Source organism: Capra hircus, chromosome 16 (genome assembly GCF_001704415.2).
Source record: "Capra hircus breed San Clemente chromosome 16, ASM170441v1, whole genome shotgun sequence".
In the NCBI taxonomy this organism is placed as follows: domain Eukaryota; kingdom Metazoa; phylum Chordata; class Mammalia; order Artiodactyla; family Bovidae; genus Capra; species Capra hircus.
In genome coordinates this window covers 49,420,170-49,440,337 of record NC_030823.1, presented here as the reverse complement: position 1 = coordinate 49,440,337, position 20,168 = coordinate 49,420,170, and the positions used below count along the sequence as shown (strand labels likewise).

The following is a 20,168-nucleotide window of genomic DNA, read 5'->3' as shown; positions in this document are numbered from 1 at the left end:
GTGTCCAAAGTACCTGCTCAGGCTCTTGGCAAAGCCTGGCCCCGCCTAAGCCCAGGCCCAAGAGGGGGAGGCCCAGAGCCAGAGAGGGGACCATGCACCCGCTGGCCTCCGTGGGGCACCCTTGGCCCAGAGCTTGGGCTCCTGCAGGATAGGCCCAGAAGCCTGTCCCCAGGATGTGATGGGTGGGGTGCTGCTGGAGTGTGAACTGCCCCCACACTCTACAGGTGTGCCAGGGGTAGCCTCAGTGCATCGGGACTCCCCAGGCCCGCCCACCCACTCCGTGATTTGGTGTTGGTTACAAAGAACCAAATAAAGTTGTTGCTAAACCCCAATTTTTAAACAAGTCTGTTTATTGAAAGAATCTGAAAATAGTAATAAGGCTTTCAACATTTAACAAATTTCAAGATATTAACAATATGAAACATTAAGAATTTACTTCAAAAACCCCAAAGTTTCCTAGGTCATTCCCCATCATTCTGTACCTGCTCTGTTGTCTGAATGCATGACCTGCATTCTGACCACTCTTCTGGAGCTAAAGCTGGGGGTGTCGCCCCCTCAGCCTGTGGGAGGCCTGGTGGGCCACGCTCCGTGCTGGAGCTCGCGGGCAGAGGGTAGGAGCCCATTTCCACCCCAGCACTGGCCAAGCTGCCCAGACAGCCACTCGGGTGGACAGCTCTCAACAGACACCTGAACAGTGGCCACGGTGCTCAGGCTGCAGGGCCGGCCCTGGAGCCCCCAGATGCCCTCCTATCAGACCATCATGTTCCAGGAGGGCGGAGCTCAACCTCCCGGCCTCTGGCCCTCCAGAAGTGAGTTCGAGAAAGTACAGGCCCTCCATCGTTTCTGGCCAATTTCACAGGTGAAAACGCAGCTCAGAAAGAATTCAGTTACTCAAAACCAGGATACCCGTTAGGCACCAGTAACCAGAGGCCCACTGACCACAACCCTCACAAGACTCCATGTGTGCCCAGCCCCAGGCAGCCGGTCAGCCAGCAATAGAGGCATAGGGGCTGGAATAACAGATGTGCCCTCGAAGCCAGGCCCCTGGGGAGAAGCCAGAGCAGAAGCACGCCTTCCCGGTCCACCAAGTGCCAGACCTTCTGAGCAGAGCCACCCAGCTCTCTAGATGGCCACCTGGGCAGCACAGAATGGTCCCACTTCACAGCACAAGCCCTCCCGCAGAAATCTCACAGTGTGTACAAGAAAATCTGTACATAAGCACTCTCAGAAAAGTTTAAAAGAATCTCTAAAAAGTAGACACAGGATTGAAAACACCTTCCAGGGTGGGGAGGCACACCCCTGCTTCCCGAGGAATGTGTGTGGTCCGACCCCTGCCTGCCATGGCATCACCGGAAGCAGGGAGGAGACCAGGCCTGGGGACTGAGGCAGGAGGCCTGGCTGGGGAGCAGCTTCGGCACAAACTCCCCCCAGTGGCTTTCAGGGACATTGTGAAGCTGAAGGGAGATTTTTGGCCGTGAGACGTTTATTTTCAAGACTGTAGGATAGACCCGTTCATTCTGATCCCCTCTCAATTTCAATAGACTGATTCGTGGAAGTTTCCTGACAAGGAATCACAAGGAGCCCACCACCCAGCTCAGCCATAACCACCTGGCTCAGCCATCCCCAACTGGGGTGGGCTCTGACTGCTTGCCTGGTGGGTGTGCCTGGGCTGACTTCAGAGCTTGTGTGGCCTGCTGACTGGCTTGTTCAGAAATGCAGAAATGTCAGATTTAAAACGTTAAAAACAACTGATCTGGTCGACACAAGGCAGACTGCAGGCCCTTCCTCTGGCCAGAGACAAGTGGCGCGGGGCCCGTGACGTTCACAGAGCACAGACAGGGCACCGGCCTAGCTCCCCGCCTGCTCCTCCCCGCCCTCCGCGTCCGCGTCCTCCTCGTCCTCCGGGAAGTGGGCCTGCTTCTTCCGCACATTCCAGTGCAGACACTGTGCCAGGCTCTCGAACCAGTCGCTCACGGGGTCACGGACACAGATGGAGGGAAGAGGGTAGCAAGAGGTCGTGATGCTGATGCTGCAGCAGAAAGGAGGTGAACGTAGCCCCTCCCGGCACTGAGCCCCCTCACAGAGCTGAGCCCCTCGCCGCCCACCATGCAGGGCCCTCGACAGCCTGGCTGCTGGACCACCTCAGCTCTGCTTGTACCCTCTGCTGTGCAGCCTGGCCCCATGTCCTCTGGTGTCATGGGCACCTGGCCATTTCCAGTCTGGCCCTGAGGACAGCCGGGCTAGAAGCTCAGTGGTGCTGTTGTGCCCCCCAGGACAGAGCCGTGGACCCCCTCACTCCACCCAGGTCAGTGAAGGGGACTCCCAGGGCAAGGCGGTGGGAAGACGAGGAGCAGGTGCAGCTGGTAGGGCGCCATCACCCAGGCAGAGATCCACAGCTTACAGCCACCCTGGGCCCACCTTCCCTGGCCACTGCACCCAACAGTCCACACACCTGTCTCCGTGGCGGATCTCCTGTCTCTTCCGTCCATCGAAAGACACCCATGCAGTGTTCCTTGCCTCTGGTGACAGCATGATCTGAAGGGTCAAGCAGCGCACGTGTGGGGGGCTCAGAGGACTCTGATTCTGAGGATCAGATGCATTCTGAGCACAGCTAAGTGCCACGGACCCCACCCTGGGGCACCGCACTGGCCAGGAACAACCTCATAGGCAACACAGTGCCCACCACACGCCACGGTCAGCTCCAGGCCATGAAGTCACTGCACTATGCGGACACCAACCACAGGGTAGAGGCCCACAGGGCACAGAGGCCTGGAGCTGTGTCCAGCAGATGTAGCCCTGCCCGCCAAGGTTCACACCAAGGACGTGCTGGCCCATGGTGGCCTGTAGCAGGGAGCTCAGGCCAGGGAAAGAAGAGGTGGATGTGGAAGGGCAGTGAGGCCAGTCAGACACCAGAATGTGGCCCCAGGGACGTGCCAGGCAGCAGTGGTTAATCGCTTGAGGGTCTCCCCACCCCGACTGTCCCCACCCACTCAGGCTGAGAGCCCCGCCCGGCTGACTAGATCCTCTGGGGCACAGGACACATGACGAAAGGCCAGCGTGGACAGAGTCCCTCCCGCCCCCAGCAGGGCAGGCAGGCAGCCCCACAAGGGCTCCAACAAACAAGGGTGGGGGCTCTGACCTTCAGTTCAACCCCCGCGGGCACCACAATGGGCCGAAAGGACAGCGAGTGGGGGCAGATGGGCGTGACCATGATGGCGGGCACGTTGGGGTGGATCATGGACGCCCCTGCGGCGGCCGCATACGCCGTGCTGCCCGTCGGGGTGGAGACGATCACGCCTGCGGGACAGGCTGCAGGTCAGGCTAGGGCACTGCCCCCACGCCCACCCTCGGGCAGGCCTGATGCCCACCTACCATCGCCCTGTACTGTGGTGATGAGGTGCCCATCCAGGTAGACGTCCACGTTGGACAGGTAAGAGGAGGGGCCTCTGTCGATCACCACCTCGTTCAGGACCTGGGGGCGAGGCCACCGCGCACTGAGCAGGCAACAGCGCATGGGCCGCTCCCAGGCTCCCTAGGAGGTCCAGCCCAAAGCCCCTGCCCTGCACCCCCTGCCCGAGGGCAAGGCCCGGAACCTGGTTGGGGAGGGGCAGGCCCACAGACCTGGTACTGCACAGCCTGCTTCCCAACCTCCACGTCCAGGCCTGCAGCCAGCACCCCGTTCTCGCTGATGCCATTGGGGACGGCCACCTTCTTCCCTCGGGGCTCCTTCACGACCCTGACCTTCAGCCGGCTCCGGAGAACAACAGCTGCATTCCCTGGAGGCCAGCAGGGGTCACACCCAGGGAAGTCAGCAGGTGGGGACAGTCATGCCACAGAAGAGCTCCCCACTCCCCTCGACCAGGGACCCCCTCCCATCTTCACACAAATGGAAGGCGACACCCTGGGCTCCTGTGGAAATCAATCCATTGCCGCCCGACACAGACGGCAGCTGAACTGTGGTGGCTTCAGCTCCTCTCTGTGAGGACAAGGTGTCTGACCCTCAGAATCAGAGTCCTCTGAGCCCCAAGCACTCAGCACTGTTCTCAGCATCATTAAAAACCTCCCAAAAATGGAATCACAGATAAATAGCCTGGAGACAAGGATTGAGAAGATGCAAGAAAGGTTTAACAAGGACCTAGAAGAAATAAAACCTCCCAAACCACGCAGGATGACTATCCCCCATGGGAACTGCTCTTGGGCTCAGGAACACCCCAACTCACCCTGTATCACCTGCGTAACTTGCGACTGAAAGTTCTCGAAGTTGAAGGGGGTCAGGAAGCCCAGGGAGCCCAGATGGAATGCCATGACTGGAGGCACGCTACCCTGCGAGCCAACGAGACAGGTCACTCGCTGGCCAGTCCACGCGGAAGACGCGTGAGCACCAGCCCAGATGGACCTGTGCCTGGACGGTCCCTGCGAGGGTTGGGGGGTGGGGGGAGGGGCGGTGCTGACACACAGGGCGCAGGGTCAGCCAGAAGCCTGGGAGCCGGAAGAACAACAGCTGGAGAGCTGACAAGAAACGGGGGCAGGGGGACCGACCACTGGCCAGAGGACAGGAACGCGTGGCAGGGCAGGACATGGGGGCTCTGACACACACAGGCCATGTCCAGCAGGCTTGGGAGGGCAGTGAGCCCCCATAGAGATGCCAGGGAAGAGGCAGCCGGGGCAGGAAGCCTAGGGTGGGACTCGGGTCCCACCAGGTGGCTCTGCAGCCACTTCCACTGAGAAGGCTCCCAAGAGAGAATGAGAGCTCTGAGGAGGTGGGACATCCCGGGACCCTCAGCCTTGGCCTCTGCCAGCTGCTGCTGCCCCAGGCCCTGCTGGACGCCACCCTCCTGCCCCCCTTGCTCCCTCCCACTTCCAGGTGGCACCCTGGGGGCCCACCCGACCTCCTAACACGCCCTGGCAAGGTCCCTCCCCGGCAGATCCCTGCCATCTGCAGCCTCCACAGTCCCTCCCCCACCACACCTCCCCGGCGGCCTGGGGCTGCTGCTCTCACCTGCCCCCGACTCTTGGCCCCCTCACTCAGCCCGCACGCCAGCTCTCCCAGGGGTCGCCCTTCTCCCAGCCCAGTCCCTGGGCCCTCATGCGCCATCAGCTGGCCTGGCACAGCTTACAGCACCCACAGCAGTCCCAGTTCCATGTCCTATCGCCTGCAGCCCTACGGCCTCAGGCAACTGGGACCTCACCTGGAAGAGGGAGGAGGCATATAGCAGGGTCCCGTCGCCCCCCAGGCAGATGATGAGGTCGATCTGATTGGAGATGTCATCGTAATCTGGAAGACACAGGAGATGTCAAACACCCCAACTGCTGGGCACGGGCCAAGGCAGGGGTACCAGAGAGCCCGCCGGGTTGGGGGCAGCACCCTGCCACCCAGGGACAACCTGCCTTCTCTGAAGGTGCAGAACTTCCTCTTCACTGGCCCGAAGTGGTCATCGCTCAAGAGGGCGGGGTCTTCCAGAACCTTCTTCTCCACATACACGACCATGTTGTTCTCCTGGAAGGACATGGTGGTGTCAGCCCCACCAGGAAGACAGGTCAGGGCGCTGGTCTTCTAGAAGCCTCTTTCTGTGTCTCAGGCTTTTCTGATGGGGTCAGGGGAGAGAGGCATGATTCCTCTGTCTCTCAGATGCAAAGTGCCTTTGTTGGGCTCACAGTACACACTTCTGAGCTCCTGCACCTGGCTTACGAGGCCTCCTGACTTGAGCGGATGGTAGGAGAGCCTGGAGCCCATGCTCACTCACCTCCATCAGGTATGCGCAGAGCTCCTTGAAGGGCTGCAGCAGGCTGGCATCCCGGATCTTCTTGATGACGAGGACACTCTTCGGGGACTTGTTCCACGTCAACCGCTGGCTGGCAGGGTCTTGGATGTGCCTTTGAGGGGAGAAGAGCACTCACACGGGCCCCAGGCTGACCCGCTGGCACCTGCACAGTATGGCGACCCTCCCCATGCCCGGCTGTGCCCCTGCCTGAGGCTCCTTCGGGATGAGGCCCACACAGGGACCTGCTTAGAGGACGTCCCAGGTGCACCCAGACCAGCCAATATAGACTTGGGCTTCCCTGTGACCCAGGCCCACGCAACCCAGTGGACCTTCGCCTCCACAGTAAAAGCCTCTTTTAAAGCCAGTGGCGGGATCTGGAGCAGTGAGACTGTGTTGTGTGATTTCAATGGCAAGGACATGTCACCACGCGTGTCCAGGACCCTGATACGAAGAGGACTCTGGTGACGACGAAGCGTCAGTGTAAGTTCACTGTTTGTCACACATGCACTGGCTTCGGGGATGATGACGGAGGAGTGCAACAGGGAGCTCTGCACCTTCTTCTCACTTTTGCTGTGAACCCAAAACTCAAAAAATTTAAAAGCAAAAACCAAAATAAGTCAGCTGGGCCTGCCTGCCAACGACAGCTCCAAGAGTCCCGTGGCACCCAGCCTCGGTCACTGAGGGCAGGGCCTGGTACAGTCTGTGGGCAGCAGGCCCTCCCCCAGGGGCAAGGGTGTCTGAGGCCAAGCCCTCACATTAGGGTGGGGCCCCAGGCAGCACCTCCGCCTGTTGGGAAACAGCCCTGAGGACTGCAGGCCATGCGAACCTTCTGATGCAAGTTCCCCAACCGAGACACTTGCTCCAGATCACGCCCCATGGCCGGTGCCTCCCTGAGAACCTGACGGCCCCACCAGCAACCGTCCACACCACGATGCGAACCACTAAACAGGTGGTGGGTCCCTGGCTGCAGGCTGTCACTGACTGACCATCACTCACCCTCTCCAGGCGTTTCTGCAAAGGAGGGGGTCACTCATGGCCCTCTGCCAGCACCTCCGCCAGCCTGGGTCACACGCGCAGCTTGGAGGAGGATGGTGCAGGGTGCCCAGCATCTCGGTCATGCTTCACTAACGGCGGGAGTGCGATGCACCCCAGCCCCCCCCCAAGACTCCCCAAGTGTGCACTGGCACCATAACCCCGCTGTCTGTCTCCTTAAAACTGAAAGCAAAACATAAAGTAAAGTGATTTGCTAAAGGCTGCAAAAAACAAGTGCAGAGCTTCCTAAAATGAAAACTCAAACCAAACAAACTGTATTTGATCTTACTGCACTCACACCATCCTCTTGTCCAATCGCCTCTAACAGCAAAGGGGCCAGACCTCAGACAACTGCTCCTCACCAGCTGGCTGCTGAGCTCTGCCGCTCTGGGCGGTCAGGACGGGCCCTGTCCAGCTGCAGACAACAGCCCTGGGCTGCGGAACCGGCTTGGCCCACGGGAGGGGCCTACACGCAGAGGGCGGGCACTGGCGGGCCTCTTGTCACTCCACCTGGCCCTGGGCCTAGAAGGAGGGCAGATGGAAGTCTGCCTGGCTGGTGAGGTAGACATTGAAGCCCCCTCCCCACAGACCAGGCAGGTGAGGCTCACAGCCCCTCCAGACCTGTGAGTCAGTCACGCCCAGCCAGAGCCACTGTAGAGCCATCGGCTCGGTCTTGGGCACCAACTGGTCACTCAACTTCCTGTTGGGTCACTGCGAAGAGGGATACTGACCCCTCCCAAGGAGGCTCTGGGCGCCGGACAGCTTGGCTAGACACCCACGTGAGCCACAGTTTCAAAAGCTGAAGGCGTCAGATGCTAGTAATTCCAACATTTCAACATAACAGAAAACACGCACTCATTGGTGAGATGTGAGACAACCAAGTAGAAGGTAAGACTCTCGTAATCAGCTCCTCTACACTGCCAGGGGAGAAGTCAGGTTAGCACACAACCCCTGCCCCTGGCCAGGCTGTAGGAGGGGCAGGGACCACACAGGAAGGGATCACACCCTACCAAGGTGCTCAGCCCATCTGACTGAGCTGAGCCAGGGCCAGGGGGCAGAGAAAGTTGCTTGCTCAGCCCTCGACACTTCTGAGGCACCTGCTCCTCTGCCTGGAGCACCCCACAACCCCACCTGACCTTGGGGAGCAGCTCAGATGCCGCCCTGAGACCCCACCCAAGGGCTGTGAGGGCAAAGCACACATACCTGGGCTGCTGCGGGCTGGGCAGGGCAGCAACGGCCAGTTATGGTTGGACGGCCAAGGGCCACCAGCATGCGCTGAGGCCAGGCTGTGAGTGATGAGGAGGGCGTGGCAGTGCAGGGCTGGGGCGCAGGGAGGGGTCTGGGCAGCCAGCGAAGGCCACAAAGGGCGGGCACACAGCAGGGTGCAGCCAGGCGAAGGGTTTGGGGGGCCAGCTGCCAGTGTGGCTGCTGTGCTGGGTGTGGGCCTTGGCCTACCCCCCACAGACGTCAACCCTCCACAGCTCCCTCGAGGAGGGGGCACAGACGGTCTATGCAGTGGGCAGCCCACCGCCAGGCCCGACCGCAGAGCTGGTTGGAATCCTGCTGCTTCCTCGCCAAGCTCTGGTGGCCGGAGCCATTTGCATGTCTTCTCCCCAAGACAGAACACACAGAGCCAACAGACGACGGCCCCTCTCTGGCACCGTCCAGTGCTAGGAGGCGGCGCTGGACGAGTGGGGAAGACAGCCTAGGTCTAAGTGTCTGCGAAGCAACCCAAACTGCTTAGTTTTTAACTAGTTTCTCAGATGGCGGGTGTTGCTAAAATGCAGGGCTTATCTTTAAAAAAAAAAGCCATGCCCACAAGGCGGGACTCAAACAAGTCAACTCAGATTTTCAAAAAACACCTCAGATTTTCAAAAAACACCAACTGACATCTCTGCATTTCAACAGTAATGAAGAGAAACACATGTGAGTCACCAAATGCATCAGCATGCAATACGTTATTTTTTCTTGAGTTTTTCCTGTCGAAGCTCCTATGGCCTAAGGAGCAGACCCCACCACCTCCTCAGCCTGCGGAGTCGGGGACAGTGCCATGTGGCTGCCAGGCCCCTGCCCTGCTCCCCGGAGCATCAGAACCTCCCATAGCTCCCCATCCCTGTGGAGCCCCCCGCTGACTCACATGATGGTCTGGGGATTCTGAAGCACGCAGGCCTTTGGTCCAAACGTGGTCACTGGGCATGGCCCGTGCAGGGAGCGGGTCCTCCTGTGGGAGAGGATGCAGGGCGGGCCCTCAGTTGCTGAGAGACACACATGCGGACGAGGCACTGATTCTCAGACTCTGCCATCTTCACTCCAACAGCCTGAGCACCACCATTGCCAGCACCCGAGCAACGGTCCCAGAACACTCACCTGATCCCCAGAACTGCTCTGAGGGCAACATGCTGTGGCACTGCCCTCAGAGGGGACTCCCAGAAACTCCTTACAACAAAGGACCCAAACCAGGGCAGGCACCCGGGCCCCACCCTAGAAAAAGGGGATGTACCATGGGGCGCGGGCCTGCGGCTCTGAATTCTTGTCCAGGCAAGTCTACTTGAGGACCAGTTGTTGGGCATGTCCTTGGGAATTAAGACCTCAGATACCATCCCCCAGCCATCCAGGTTCTAACAAAACGCCCATGCTGAGTTGTACTGTCGATGAAGAAGACAGCACTTCAGCAGCTCAGCATTTCCAGCCACAACTGAATCACAGGGCACCATGGCCAGCACACGTCCTAGGGACGACACCTCTCGGTAGCCTTCCCTGTCCTCCCCTCAAGGTCCAGCGCCGGTCCTTGGGAGCCATGTGGATGCCCCACGGAGACAGGGCGGAGGTGTGTCCACCCTCACGCAGAGTGCCAGCTCCAGAGGCTTTGTGGTCCCTTTGGTTATTTTTTTTAATTTTTGGCCATACCACATGACTTGTGGGATTTTAGTTCCCTGACCAGGGATATATGCCACCTCCACACTGGACCACAGGAAGGTCCCCTCATGGTCCCTTTCTACACCAAAAATACTGGCACAAAGATAGCCAAACACAGATGGCAAACTTGCTTTCGTCTCTGCCCATCTCAAGGCTCAACAAACGCCAAATCCCCACACGGACAAGGCAGATTTCCTATTGTCTCGTGAAGGGCAGCCGAGCCAAGGAGAGTTGGTCTGGTCAAGGGCTCCCCCAACTCCCCAGCTCAAGAACATGCAGGAGCGGCCGCCGGCCATGGCCTGGCCTCTGGGGAAATGCTGTTCACAGCAGGTTTCTCTAAGTCTGCATCACAGTCAACCTTTGAGAGCAGCCACCTCTGACCCGCTGCCACTGCACCAAGTTCAACGATCTCTGAAGGGAAAGGGCGGGAACACCCCACCCCGCAGAGCCAGCAGCCAAGGTCTCCCGCCCCCCACTGGGACTCTGACACAGGAGGGTGGCGCAGCTGCTCACACGGAAGCATCTCAGGCCCCGCACCCATGGCAGTGCTGGCCAGGACAGCTTCGCCCTGGACTTGAGCGACGTTCGCATGACCGAGGCCGGCATAGCCTCCCCACCCCCATTACGTGCCCAGGGCCTGGGGCCACACTGGACGGCACCCCCACACCTCAGCCTCCACAGTGAGGATGGGCATGGGGGGGGTGTCGGCTGGGAGTGCCCTCTGGGAGGCCATGCCAGCCAGCACAACCCCCTCCTGCCTCCTGAGCGCCCCCACAGGCCCAGAAGGCCAGTACCTGAACTCACGGGCGCTGGCCAGGACCGGTGCGGCCGACAGGCTGCGGGACTTGGAGCGGCCCCGGAGTGGGTGGCCCGGGCCCCAGTCCTCGTCCCCATGGCATGCAGAACAGCGGTACGAAGACGCCTCTGCACACGGCTCCTTGTTCCCGTTGACTTTTTCTTGTTCCATTTCTGCAATTGATGGACGTGGAGGACTTTGGCCCGAAAACCCAGGATGCCTTGGTTTAATAAAATAAATATTATTATTGTTTCAATAAAATAAAGTAAAGCAAGTACACACACACCTACACCCCTCATCAGGGAAAATGGCTGAAGTCCAGCCTATCCAGTCTGGGAAGTCTGTTTTCATCCCAAAGGCACTTAACAACTCTGGAATCTACCTGTGGTTTTCCATGAATCTCCATGGGGCCATGGGGCCACTAACAACCAGCAGCCTAGCACGCAGGCACATGCTGGGACTTTGATGAGAGAATTAACGGTCATGCGGTACCTCTCACCCAGAAAAGTCTGGGTGAACACGACTGAAGACCAACCATGGGCACACTGCACCCTCGTCCTGCAAACAAAGCCACACCCTCCTCCAGGGCCAAAGAAACACTTGCCCAAACTGACTTATTCGGTCCTCAAAGAAAACTTCAATTTCCAAGAGCTTCATCTCCCAACCACATGCAGTAAAGCAGGAAAAGATGGAAGCAGACACAAAACAACAGTCCTCAACCACCTGGGAACATCTCAACTTCCTCCTAAGCCACTGAGGGCTCACAACCGCACCCATACCCATGTGACGCTGCAGCCAAGAGGGAGCACGAGCACAGTCCACGCGCCCATCCAGACCAACGTGATGTTACAGCACAGAGGGAATGAAGGCCGGGTCCACACACCCAACGAGCTGCCCCCAGGTCCTTGAGAACAGCAGTCAGCAGCCAAGGCCTAGTCAGAGAGCCGAAGCAAGAATCAAACGAGCCTAAGAGAAGTGACAGAAACACGGCAGAAACCAGAGCGCCAGCCAGTAGAAAGAGCAGAGCAGACCCTGGGCAAAAGCCACATGAACAAGCCAGTTTGGACGAGAGTGGAAAGAGCTACACTCTGAGAATTTGGGCCAAAAGGTCATTTTCTTAGGAAACCACTGATTAATGGGAGAGGTCTGGCCTTGCAGCTGGGGCCATGGGGCCTGCCCATCCTCCGCGCTCAGAAAGGCCCAGCAGCTCAGCCTGCCTCCTGGATCGCGACACCCTGAGGACAAGGGAGGGGAATGGGGCAGGACCACAAGGCAGGCGCCAGCATCAGAAGCGACAGCGCAGGGGCCAAGAGAAGCCCGGGGCCTCTACAACGAGGCTGCAGTGAGGGCCCCCGAGTCCTCTGCCACCACATGCACTCTACACTAACATCAGGAGCTTGCGAAATGCTAACTCCTACACCGGACCCAGACCAAAGGCTCCAGCAGCCATTAAAAGCTCCTGAGCCAGGGCGTTCCCTGGCTCTGCGTTTTCACTGCCAGGGCCCAGGTTCGATCCCTGGTCAGGGAACTAAGATCCCAGAAGCTCTGTGATGCGGCCAAAAAAAGAAGAAAAATAAAAGAAGCTGAAGCTTAAACATACCATTTACAGTAGCACTAAGACATAAGACATAGGGATGTAGTGAGCAAAAGGAGAGCGAGCCTTACTTCCAGCTGTAAAGTCAGGAGAGTGAGCCGTACTTCCAGCTGTAAAGTCAGTCAGTCACAGAGTGTAGCGCGTACCATGGTGACTCCGGTCAGTGAGACTGTTGTGCTTATTTGAAAGGTGCTGAGAGGGGAGGTCTTCAAAGTTCCCATGAGAAAAAAGCCTGGTGACTAAATGTGGTGCCAGACTTACTGTGGTGGTCACTTCACAACACACACAAATACTGAATCGCTAGGTTTCCTGCTCTACCTCACTTTCAAAGCACCGTGGACACAACTGAAAGGAAACAAGTCAGTGCAGAGACATGCCATGTTCACAGACCAGAGAACATGGTATTGGTGAGACCTCAATTCTTCCCAAGCCCAGCCTTTTCTATCAGAAGTAACAAGCTGATTCTAATATTCAGCTGGAAACTGGAAACTTAAAAGGACTGAGAATAGCTCAAAAAAAAAAAGAAAAAAAAGCCCTGTTGAAGGACTAATGCTATCTGATCTGATGACCTGCTATAAAGCTGCTGCAACCAGACTGTGTGGTACTGACACAGAGACATACACGTAGACAAAGGACCCAGATGACAGTCAGGGGGTTCTCAACAGAGGTGCCGAGGAGTCAACAGGGAGAGGACAATCTTTCCTCCAGACCGTTCCAGGTAAATACCACAGCCACACCCAACTCTGTGAAGTTCAGTTCTTCTCACAAGTTGGCAAAGGTCAGCTCATGATGGATCATACACTTATATGTAAGAATAAAAGCTATAAAACTTAAAAAAAAAAAAACAAACCACTAGCGAAAATCTTCATGGCCATGGATTTGGCAAAGATTTCTTAAATAGGATATAAAAAGTACAAAGTTTAAAACCTGACAAACTGAATTTCACTAAAATGTACCCTTGTAAGACAGTTGTAACCCTTCATAAGACACTATTAAGAAAATGAAAATATGAGCTGACAAAAATCTTAATGAAAATATGAGACTGACAAAAAAATATTTGCTAAACTTATATATGACACAGAACTTGCTTCCAAAATATATAAAGAATTCTTAAAGCTTAGTAAGAAAACAACTCAATTAAAAAACAGGTAAAAGATACCAACTTTGGGCAACTTCCCCAAGATACACTGGTTGCATCTTGAAAAGCACATGAAAAGATGCTCAGCATCCTTAGTCACTGGAGAAATGCAAATTAAAACCACGAAACATCATCCCACACCTACGGAGAACAGCTAAAATGTAAGAAAACTGACCATGCCAAGTGTCGCAGAGCCTGAGGAGGAAATGGAACCCTCAGACAGTGCTGGTGGCATGAAAACGGGGTAACCAGTTTGGAAAACAGTTTGGCGGTTTCTTAAAATGTTAATTAAGCATGGTTCCGCCATCTGCTACAGCACTTCCACTCTGAGACATTTACCCAACAGAGAAGAAAGCATGGCCACACGACTTGTTGAGACACCTCACCCGTGACACGACTGTCCCTTGGATCTGTGCTCAGATGCCACCTGCTCAAGAGAACACCTGTACCTCCCGCTCCTACCCACAGGTGCCCAGTTCCTTTTCTCCTCAACCCTGACCACCACCTGCTGCCGAGTTCTTCTTCACAGAGGTCTGCCTTCCTCGCAGCCCAAGGAGCAATGCTGCAGAAACTCTGCATCTCTCGGGCCTGACTTCACGTGATCACTACTGGCCAAGGGGAGATGACGTGCTGGCAGCTAACAGTTCAAGCCCAGAGCTCGGGGACATGTGGGGCTGGGCTCTGTCAGCACATGGTAACACTGACAACCATAGAACCAGACAGGCTCTCAGGACTGAACCCGGGACACACCAAATAGATGGGTCTGGATAAGAGTCTGTGGGAATCCTGCAACGCTTAGCGGAGGACACAAGAGTGCTAGGGTGCTGGGATGGAGAGCCCGAGGCGGCCTCAAGTGCTGGGAGATGAGGACAAGACCACCAGCCGTGGGGTGGGGTGGGGAGGGGGCAGAGTGAGTTCACGAGTCTGGCTACACAGAAAGGTCACGATGCCTGAAAGGACACAGGACAAATTCGCAAGAAATACAAGAAGGCAGGTTTGGGCTCAGTTAATATACAAAAGCTATGTACACGTTTCCCTCGTTTCAGTAAAAACTGCCCAAGATAAAAATGCAATCACTAACCTCATTGCTTGCCTTCCCGTGCTGGCCCTGCTCTGACTGCCTCACTCATATATATCACTTAATCCCCACAGGGACCCTACAAACTGCTGTGATGGACCGTGAATTCACAACTTTAAGAGGAAATATTGTTTTTTAAAAAAACAAAAAAACTTGCTTTAAGCTGTTACTAAGAGGCCTGGTAGTGGCTTCACTCTGAGACCTGAAAAACGGGGTTGCAGAGGATGAGATGGTTGGATAGCATTACCAACTCAGTGGACATGAATCTGAGCAAACTCCGGGAGATAGTGGAGGACAGAAGAACCTGGCATTCGGTATTCCATGGGGTCACAGAGTCAGATATGACTTAGCTACTGAACAACAATAACATAAAGAATAGCTGTCGCAGTGTAGGAGTATGGATGCTTACCCTGGCCTAGGACATCAGCCATAGGGAAGAGCAGGCCAGGGAGGCCAGGATCATAGTGTGGAAGTGTGAACACTCACTCCAGGCCAGGATGACCAGTGAGCACCAGAACCAATGCCCACACTGCCGGGCCCTGTCCAAGCACTTGACTCAAATTGCCTGACTTGCCCTTGCAAGGAGCTGCGTGGAGGTGTCCAGGAGACCAAAGCCCAAGGTGACACAGTGAGGAGGGCAGAGCTCGTATCTGGGCCCCTGGCATGACCTCAGTGACACAGACGACGGGACCCAGCAGAAATGCCCAGGGTCCTGGGAGGAGAGAGGACCCTTCCTGCCTCATCTTCTGGAAAAGAGGCCCCTCCTGAATGACAATAAGGTTATCTCAGGGCACACACCCCAGGCTCCAGTAACATGTAAGATCAAGAGACAATGATTATAGGCAGTGATGTCAGAACCCTGGCCAAACAGAACGTGAAGACCACTATCCTGGCGCTGCACCAGCTGCAAGAACCTGAAACCTGCTTGCCAGGAAAGTGAAAAGTGAAAGTTGCTCAGTCGTGTTTGACTCTTTGAGACCCCATGGACTGTAGCCTGCCAGCCTCCTCCATGGAATTCTCCAGGCCAGAATACTGGAGTGGGTAGCTGTTCCCTTCTCCAGGAGACCTTCCCAACCCAGGGATCGAACCCAGGTCTTCTGCATTGCAGGCAGATTCTTTACCGTCTGAGCCACCAGCCTGCCTTAAAGCCAGCTGAGCCTGCAGGTGATGCGGTAATCCTAGGAGTGTGTGGAAAATTCTACCATCCCAAGAAGACACAGAAATAACTATCCAGTTAGAGTAGTGCAATCCTGAGAAGGTGTGGACGAAGATGCAGGTGATATGGTAATCCTAGGAGGGTGTGGAAAATTCTGTCACCCCAAGAAGATACAGAAGTAACTATCTAGTTAGATTACTATAATCCAGTTAGATAACTATAATCCTGAGAAAATACAGACAAGGAAGTAGTTAAATCCTACGATGCTGGAATTTTCAAAAGTCTTATAACTGATTATATAATCATTGGATTTTTACATACTTTGTTTGCTATTATGGGCAATATATTCATTCAAAAGAACAAACCATTCTTCAAAGTAATTCTCATCTAAATGGCTGAGATGAATTTATGTCTGTTAACAATGTTTCAAATGTTGCCCCCATCCCCACCAGGGATCTCCACCTACAAGCAGTGCAGGACTTTCTGAGCAGCTCACTTACCAGGGCCCAAATCTCTCCAACAGCCTCTCAACAGACCCTGGGACAAGTGCTGAGATATCATTTCTGCAGCTAAGAATGCCAGTGATGCTGTCTCAGCTTCTACTTGCAGTTTAAGAATTACATCGCACTGACTCTCAGCGTAATGCGTTATTTGATGCATCCTCAACATGAACACAACACAGAATGTTTAAAAAGGATCAATCGACACCAAGTGGGGCGTATCCCAGGAACGCAAGCCTGGCTCAGTCAGTGTAACCCATCTCACATACACCAACTGATGGGCAAGAAAGTGGAAAAAATTCAACACCCAACAGTGGTAAAAATTCTCAGCAATTAGGAATCAAGGGTAACTTTATCCAGCTTGGTAAGGAGCACCTACAAAAAAGCTACTACTACTATTAACTTGATGGTGAAAACATAAGACTGGGAGCCAGGCAAGGATGTCTGTTCTGACCACTCTTAATCAGCACAGTTCTGCATGTCACCGCAACAGGCAAAGAAGGTAGTCTGAAATTAGAAACGGTCATCATCTTCAGTCACCAAAAAAAATAGTGGATGAAATATAACAAAATACACAGAGGACTTGTATGCTGAATTGTATTTTAAACACCCTGATGAGATAAATCAAAGATGTAACTGAGAAGACTCAATGTAGCAGAGATGTCAGTTCTCCCCACATTGATCTACAGGGTTAGTGTGATTTCTACACAAATCCCAGCAAGATTTCTTGGTAGATATGGCCAAGTTTATTCTAAAATGTATGTGTAAAAAGCAAACATACTTTTTTGTTTTTTAAGAAGGATAAAGGGAGATGAGTGACTCTGAAGACTTCTCTTTAGCTGTAATAGTCAAGACTGTGGCCTTGGGGGAGGGCAGATACAAGTCAACGAAGACAGAGCCCAGAAACACAACCACACAAACACACTCGATTAATTTTTGACAAATGTATATAAGCAGTTCAAGGAAGGAAAGACAATCTTTTCAACAAAGGGTGCTGGAATCATTTACATCTATAGGCAAAAAAAGTAAACCTAGGCCTAATCTTCACACCTGACACAAAAATTAACTCCACATAAACTAGAAAGCCTTCATAATAAAATAGAGAAGAGGGGATTCCCTGGTGGTCCAGTGGTTAGGGCTGCAAGCTTTCACTGCTGAGGGCATAGGCTTGATCTCTGGTCAGGGAACTAAGGTCCAGCAAGCCACATGGCATGGCCATGAATAAATACACAAGTAAATAAAATGCAGGAGAAAGTTTTCGGGACCTAAAGTTAGACAGAATCTTTTTTGTACATGATATAAAAAGCACACTTCATAAAAGATAAAAAAAATTGGTAAACTGTGCTTCTTAGAAACTTGCTCTGTGGAAGACTCTGTAAAGAAAGCCAAAAAAAAAAAAAAACAAAAAACAAATCAAGCTACAGACAGAAAATATTTACAAACTAGATATCCAACAGATCTGTACCTATAAAATAGCAAAAACTATCAAAATTCAACAGTAAAAAACAGACACTCCAATTAGAAAGTGGACAAGAGCTGACTGGACAGATGAGACGTGCCCATGGTAAAGAAGCAGGTGTAAAGATGCTCCATGCTGATGGGCCAGAAGGAACTAAAACCACAGTGAGATGCCACTGCACACTGACCGGAACAGCCAGACAACTCAGCGCTGGAGGTCGCAGAGCAATGCCTGTTCACACACCACCCAGGACCAGAACACGGCCAGACACTCTGGAAAGGGCTGACGCCGTCTTATAAAAACTAAAAACTAAACAGACAGCCTAGCAAGTGCACCTGGCCATTTACCCCAGAGAAACACTGATGCTCACAGAAAAATCTGCACCTCAACATTCACAGCAGCCAAACACCAAAGACAGTCCAAGCGTTCCCACTGGTGAGCAGGCCCGGCCACCAGAGGGAGTGGACATGGACTCTGAAACCAGCTGGGTGACTCCAGGCTGACTGCAGGGCAAGGAAGGTCACATGATAAATGCTCCCATTTATACAACTTGCTTTTCATTCATTCTTTCTTTCTCTTTTGGGGCATACCACGTAGCATGTGAGATCTTAGTTCTCCACCAGGGCCCCGTGAAGTAGAAGCTCAGAGTCAAAAGCACTGGACCACCAGGGAAGTCCCTTACACGCCTTTCTTGACATGACAAAACACAAGCGCATGGAGAACAGATCACTGGTGGCCAGGGAGTGTGGGGAGCCTGGGGTGGGCTCCCTAGGTGACACCAGATCTGAGTCTGTGGTGGCAGCCACACAGCTGTGCCCAGTGGTGGGAAAAGTGGTGAACCCCAGCAAGGGGTGTGACGGAGGTGCCAGGGTTCACGTCACTGTGCCACGGATGTGGGGATAAGTGCAGGCGTTCCTCTGTATTGTTTTTCACAACTTTCTGGGAGTCTAGAATTATTTCAGTTCATTTTCAAAAGACATCCGCACTGGGAAGTTTTAACAGAAAAGTGTTGGAGCATAATGACCAAGATAAAGAACTTCCCCAGAAGGAAAGGAGACACACCGTGATGCCCATAAGCAAAAGTCACACACAAATATAAACATAACATGATGCCCAGTGCGAGCTCTCAACATACACCTGCTAAAATACTGAATGAAAAAGCAAAGTTCACCCCTCCTTAACACTGAGGCGATAAAAGGTACCTATTAAATCTCCCCTCTCCCGCCAGTAGGTGATGCCCAGTGCTGGCCAGGACCTGACAGAACTGGGCCCACAGAGGGGCAGAGGCTGCTGGGCGGAAGAACAGGATCAGAGACGCGAGGGGGGCTTCAGTGTGGCAGACCCGACCCCTGGGAGATCTCGCACGCGTTTGGGCTGAAGCAGGTATTTGCACACCTAGCTCTCTGCACAACAGCCCGCCTCCAGGCCACCTTCACCCGGTTCCTCTTTTCGCCAACAGTCTACACACGCATTTGCCCGGCCCCACGCACTGAACTCTGGGCTGAGACAGCGGGTCGGGGACATCGCAAACGATGAGCCGGCAGCCCTGCCCGCAGGACTGGGCCCCTTGCACTGTCGGTCAGAGCCTGGGGGGTGGCCCGCAGCCCCCGCAGAGAACCGACCCCTCCAGTCATCCTGCGGGTGAACCCGGCCTCCCTTCCAGCCTGGCTCGGGGTGCCCCGTCCACCCCCGGGGCCGACTCGGGCCCACCCCACGCCCACCTGAATGCCAGGCCCAGGACACCTGGGCACCCGAGCCCCAGGGCCGTAGCCCGTCGGCCGCACCTGCGGGTCCCTGTCCTCGTCCTCGAGTTCCCGCAACGGGGCAAAGGTCACGGCCAGAGCCCAGGGCTCCGTCCAGCAGGAAATGCGTAAGCCTGGGCTCAGGCCCGGTCCCCGGCGGCTGAGGAGGCTCCACGAGAACCAGAGCGCGGCGGACGCACAGGCAGAGAGACAGGGGGGCTCGGACCCGGCTCAGACGGGCCAGCCGCCGGCCTCAGGGGTCGTCGGCTGGGCGCTGGGTTCCGAGCACAGAGGAGCTTTCCGAGGATGAATAGCGCGACGTGGACCCCTAACTGACCGCCCCGCGTGAGGGCCGGGCCCGCCACCTCGTTCACAGTGCGGTCGCGGGGGTCGAGGTCCGGCCACCCGGACACCTGCCTCGGCGCCCGGGGCAGGGTGTGGCCAGTCAGTGGGCAGGGTCATTCCCGCCCCGCCCCCACGACCCTGACCCCACGACCCCGACCCCACGACCCCGGGCAGAAGGCCGGGCCGAGGGGATGCGCACTCACCGTTCGCTGCCCCGGGCGCCTGCGGGGCCGTCTCCTCGCCAGGCCGCACCCGCGCGTCCCGGCGCCCCGCCGCCGCTCGCCGTCACTAGCCGGCCCCTGGAACCGCGGCCGCCCCCTGCCCCATGGCCGCCTCCGGCCCCACGGCCACCCGGCCCGCCGAGCAGCAATACCCCCGCGCCGCCAGTGCGCAGGCGCGCTCCGGCTCCGCGCATGCGCGCCCGGGGCCATACGCATGCGCTGCACGCTCGTCCCGCCCCTCGCAGGTGGGGAGGCCGGCTCTGAAGCTGGGCCTCGACAGAGGGCGGGACCGAGGCCTGGGTTGGAGGCACTGTGCGCAGAGTGCGCGCGGGCTAGGAGTTGCCCTCTGGGGAGGAGCGGGGGCCTCAGGGCTACGCTAGGTATCTACTCACCTCGCTGTATCCTAAGCAGGTTCGCCAACCCGGGCCC

At 55.6% G+C, this 20,168-nt stretch overlaps 1 protein-coding gene across 2 annotated transcripts; it reads right to left on the bottom strand.

The window, feature by feature from the left end:
* NADK (NAD kinase) lies at positions 331 to 19,916 on the bottom strand. 2 transcript variants are annotated; one of them, XM_018060497.1, is made up of 12 exons: positions 19,722 to 19,916; positions 10,505 to 10,726; positions 8,932 to 9,015; positions 5,745 to 5,874; positions 5,389 to 5,497; positions 5,190 to 5,275; positions 4,221 to 4,323; positions 3,622 to 3,776; positions 3,373 to 3,472; positions 3,140 to 3,309; positions 2,453 to 2,535; positions 331 to 2,029 (listed from the first exon to the last, which is right to left on the bottom strand). In XM_018060497.1, exons 2-12 carry the CDS (start codon positions 10,675 to 10,677, stop codon positions 1,849 to 1,851), a joined length of 1,374 nt encoding a protein of 457 aa, XP_017915986.1. In that variant the 5' UTR covers positions 10,678 to 10,726; positions 19,722 to 19,916; the 3' UTR covers positions 331 to 1,848. The 2 variants fall into 2 exon arrangements, with proteins under 2 accessions (XP_017915986.1, XP_017915987.1); XM_018060498.1 differs by having other exon boundaries at positions 3,140 to 3,297; positions 19,722 to 19,890.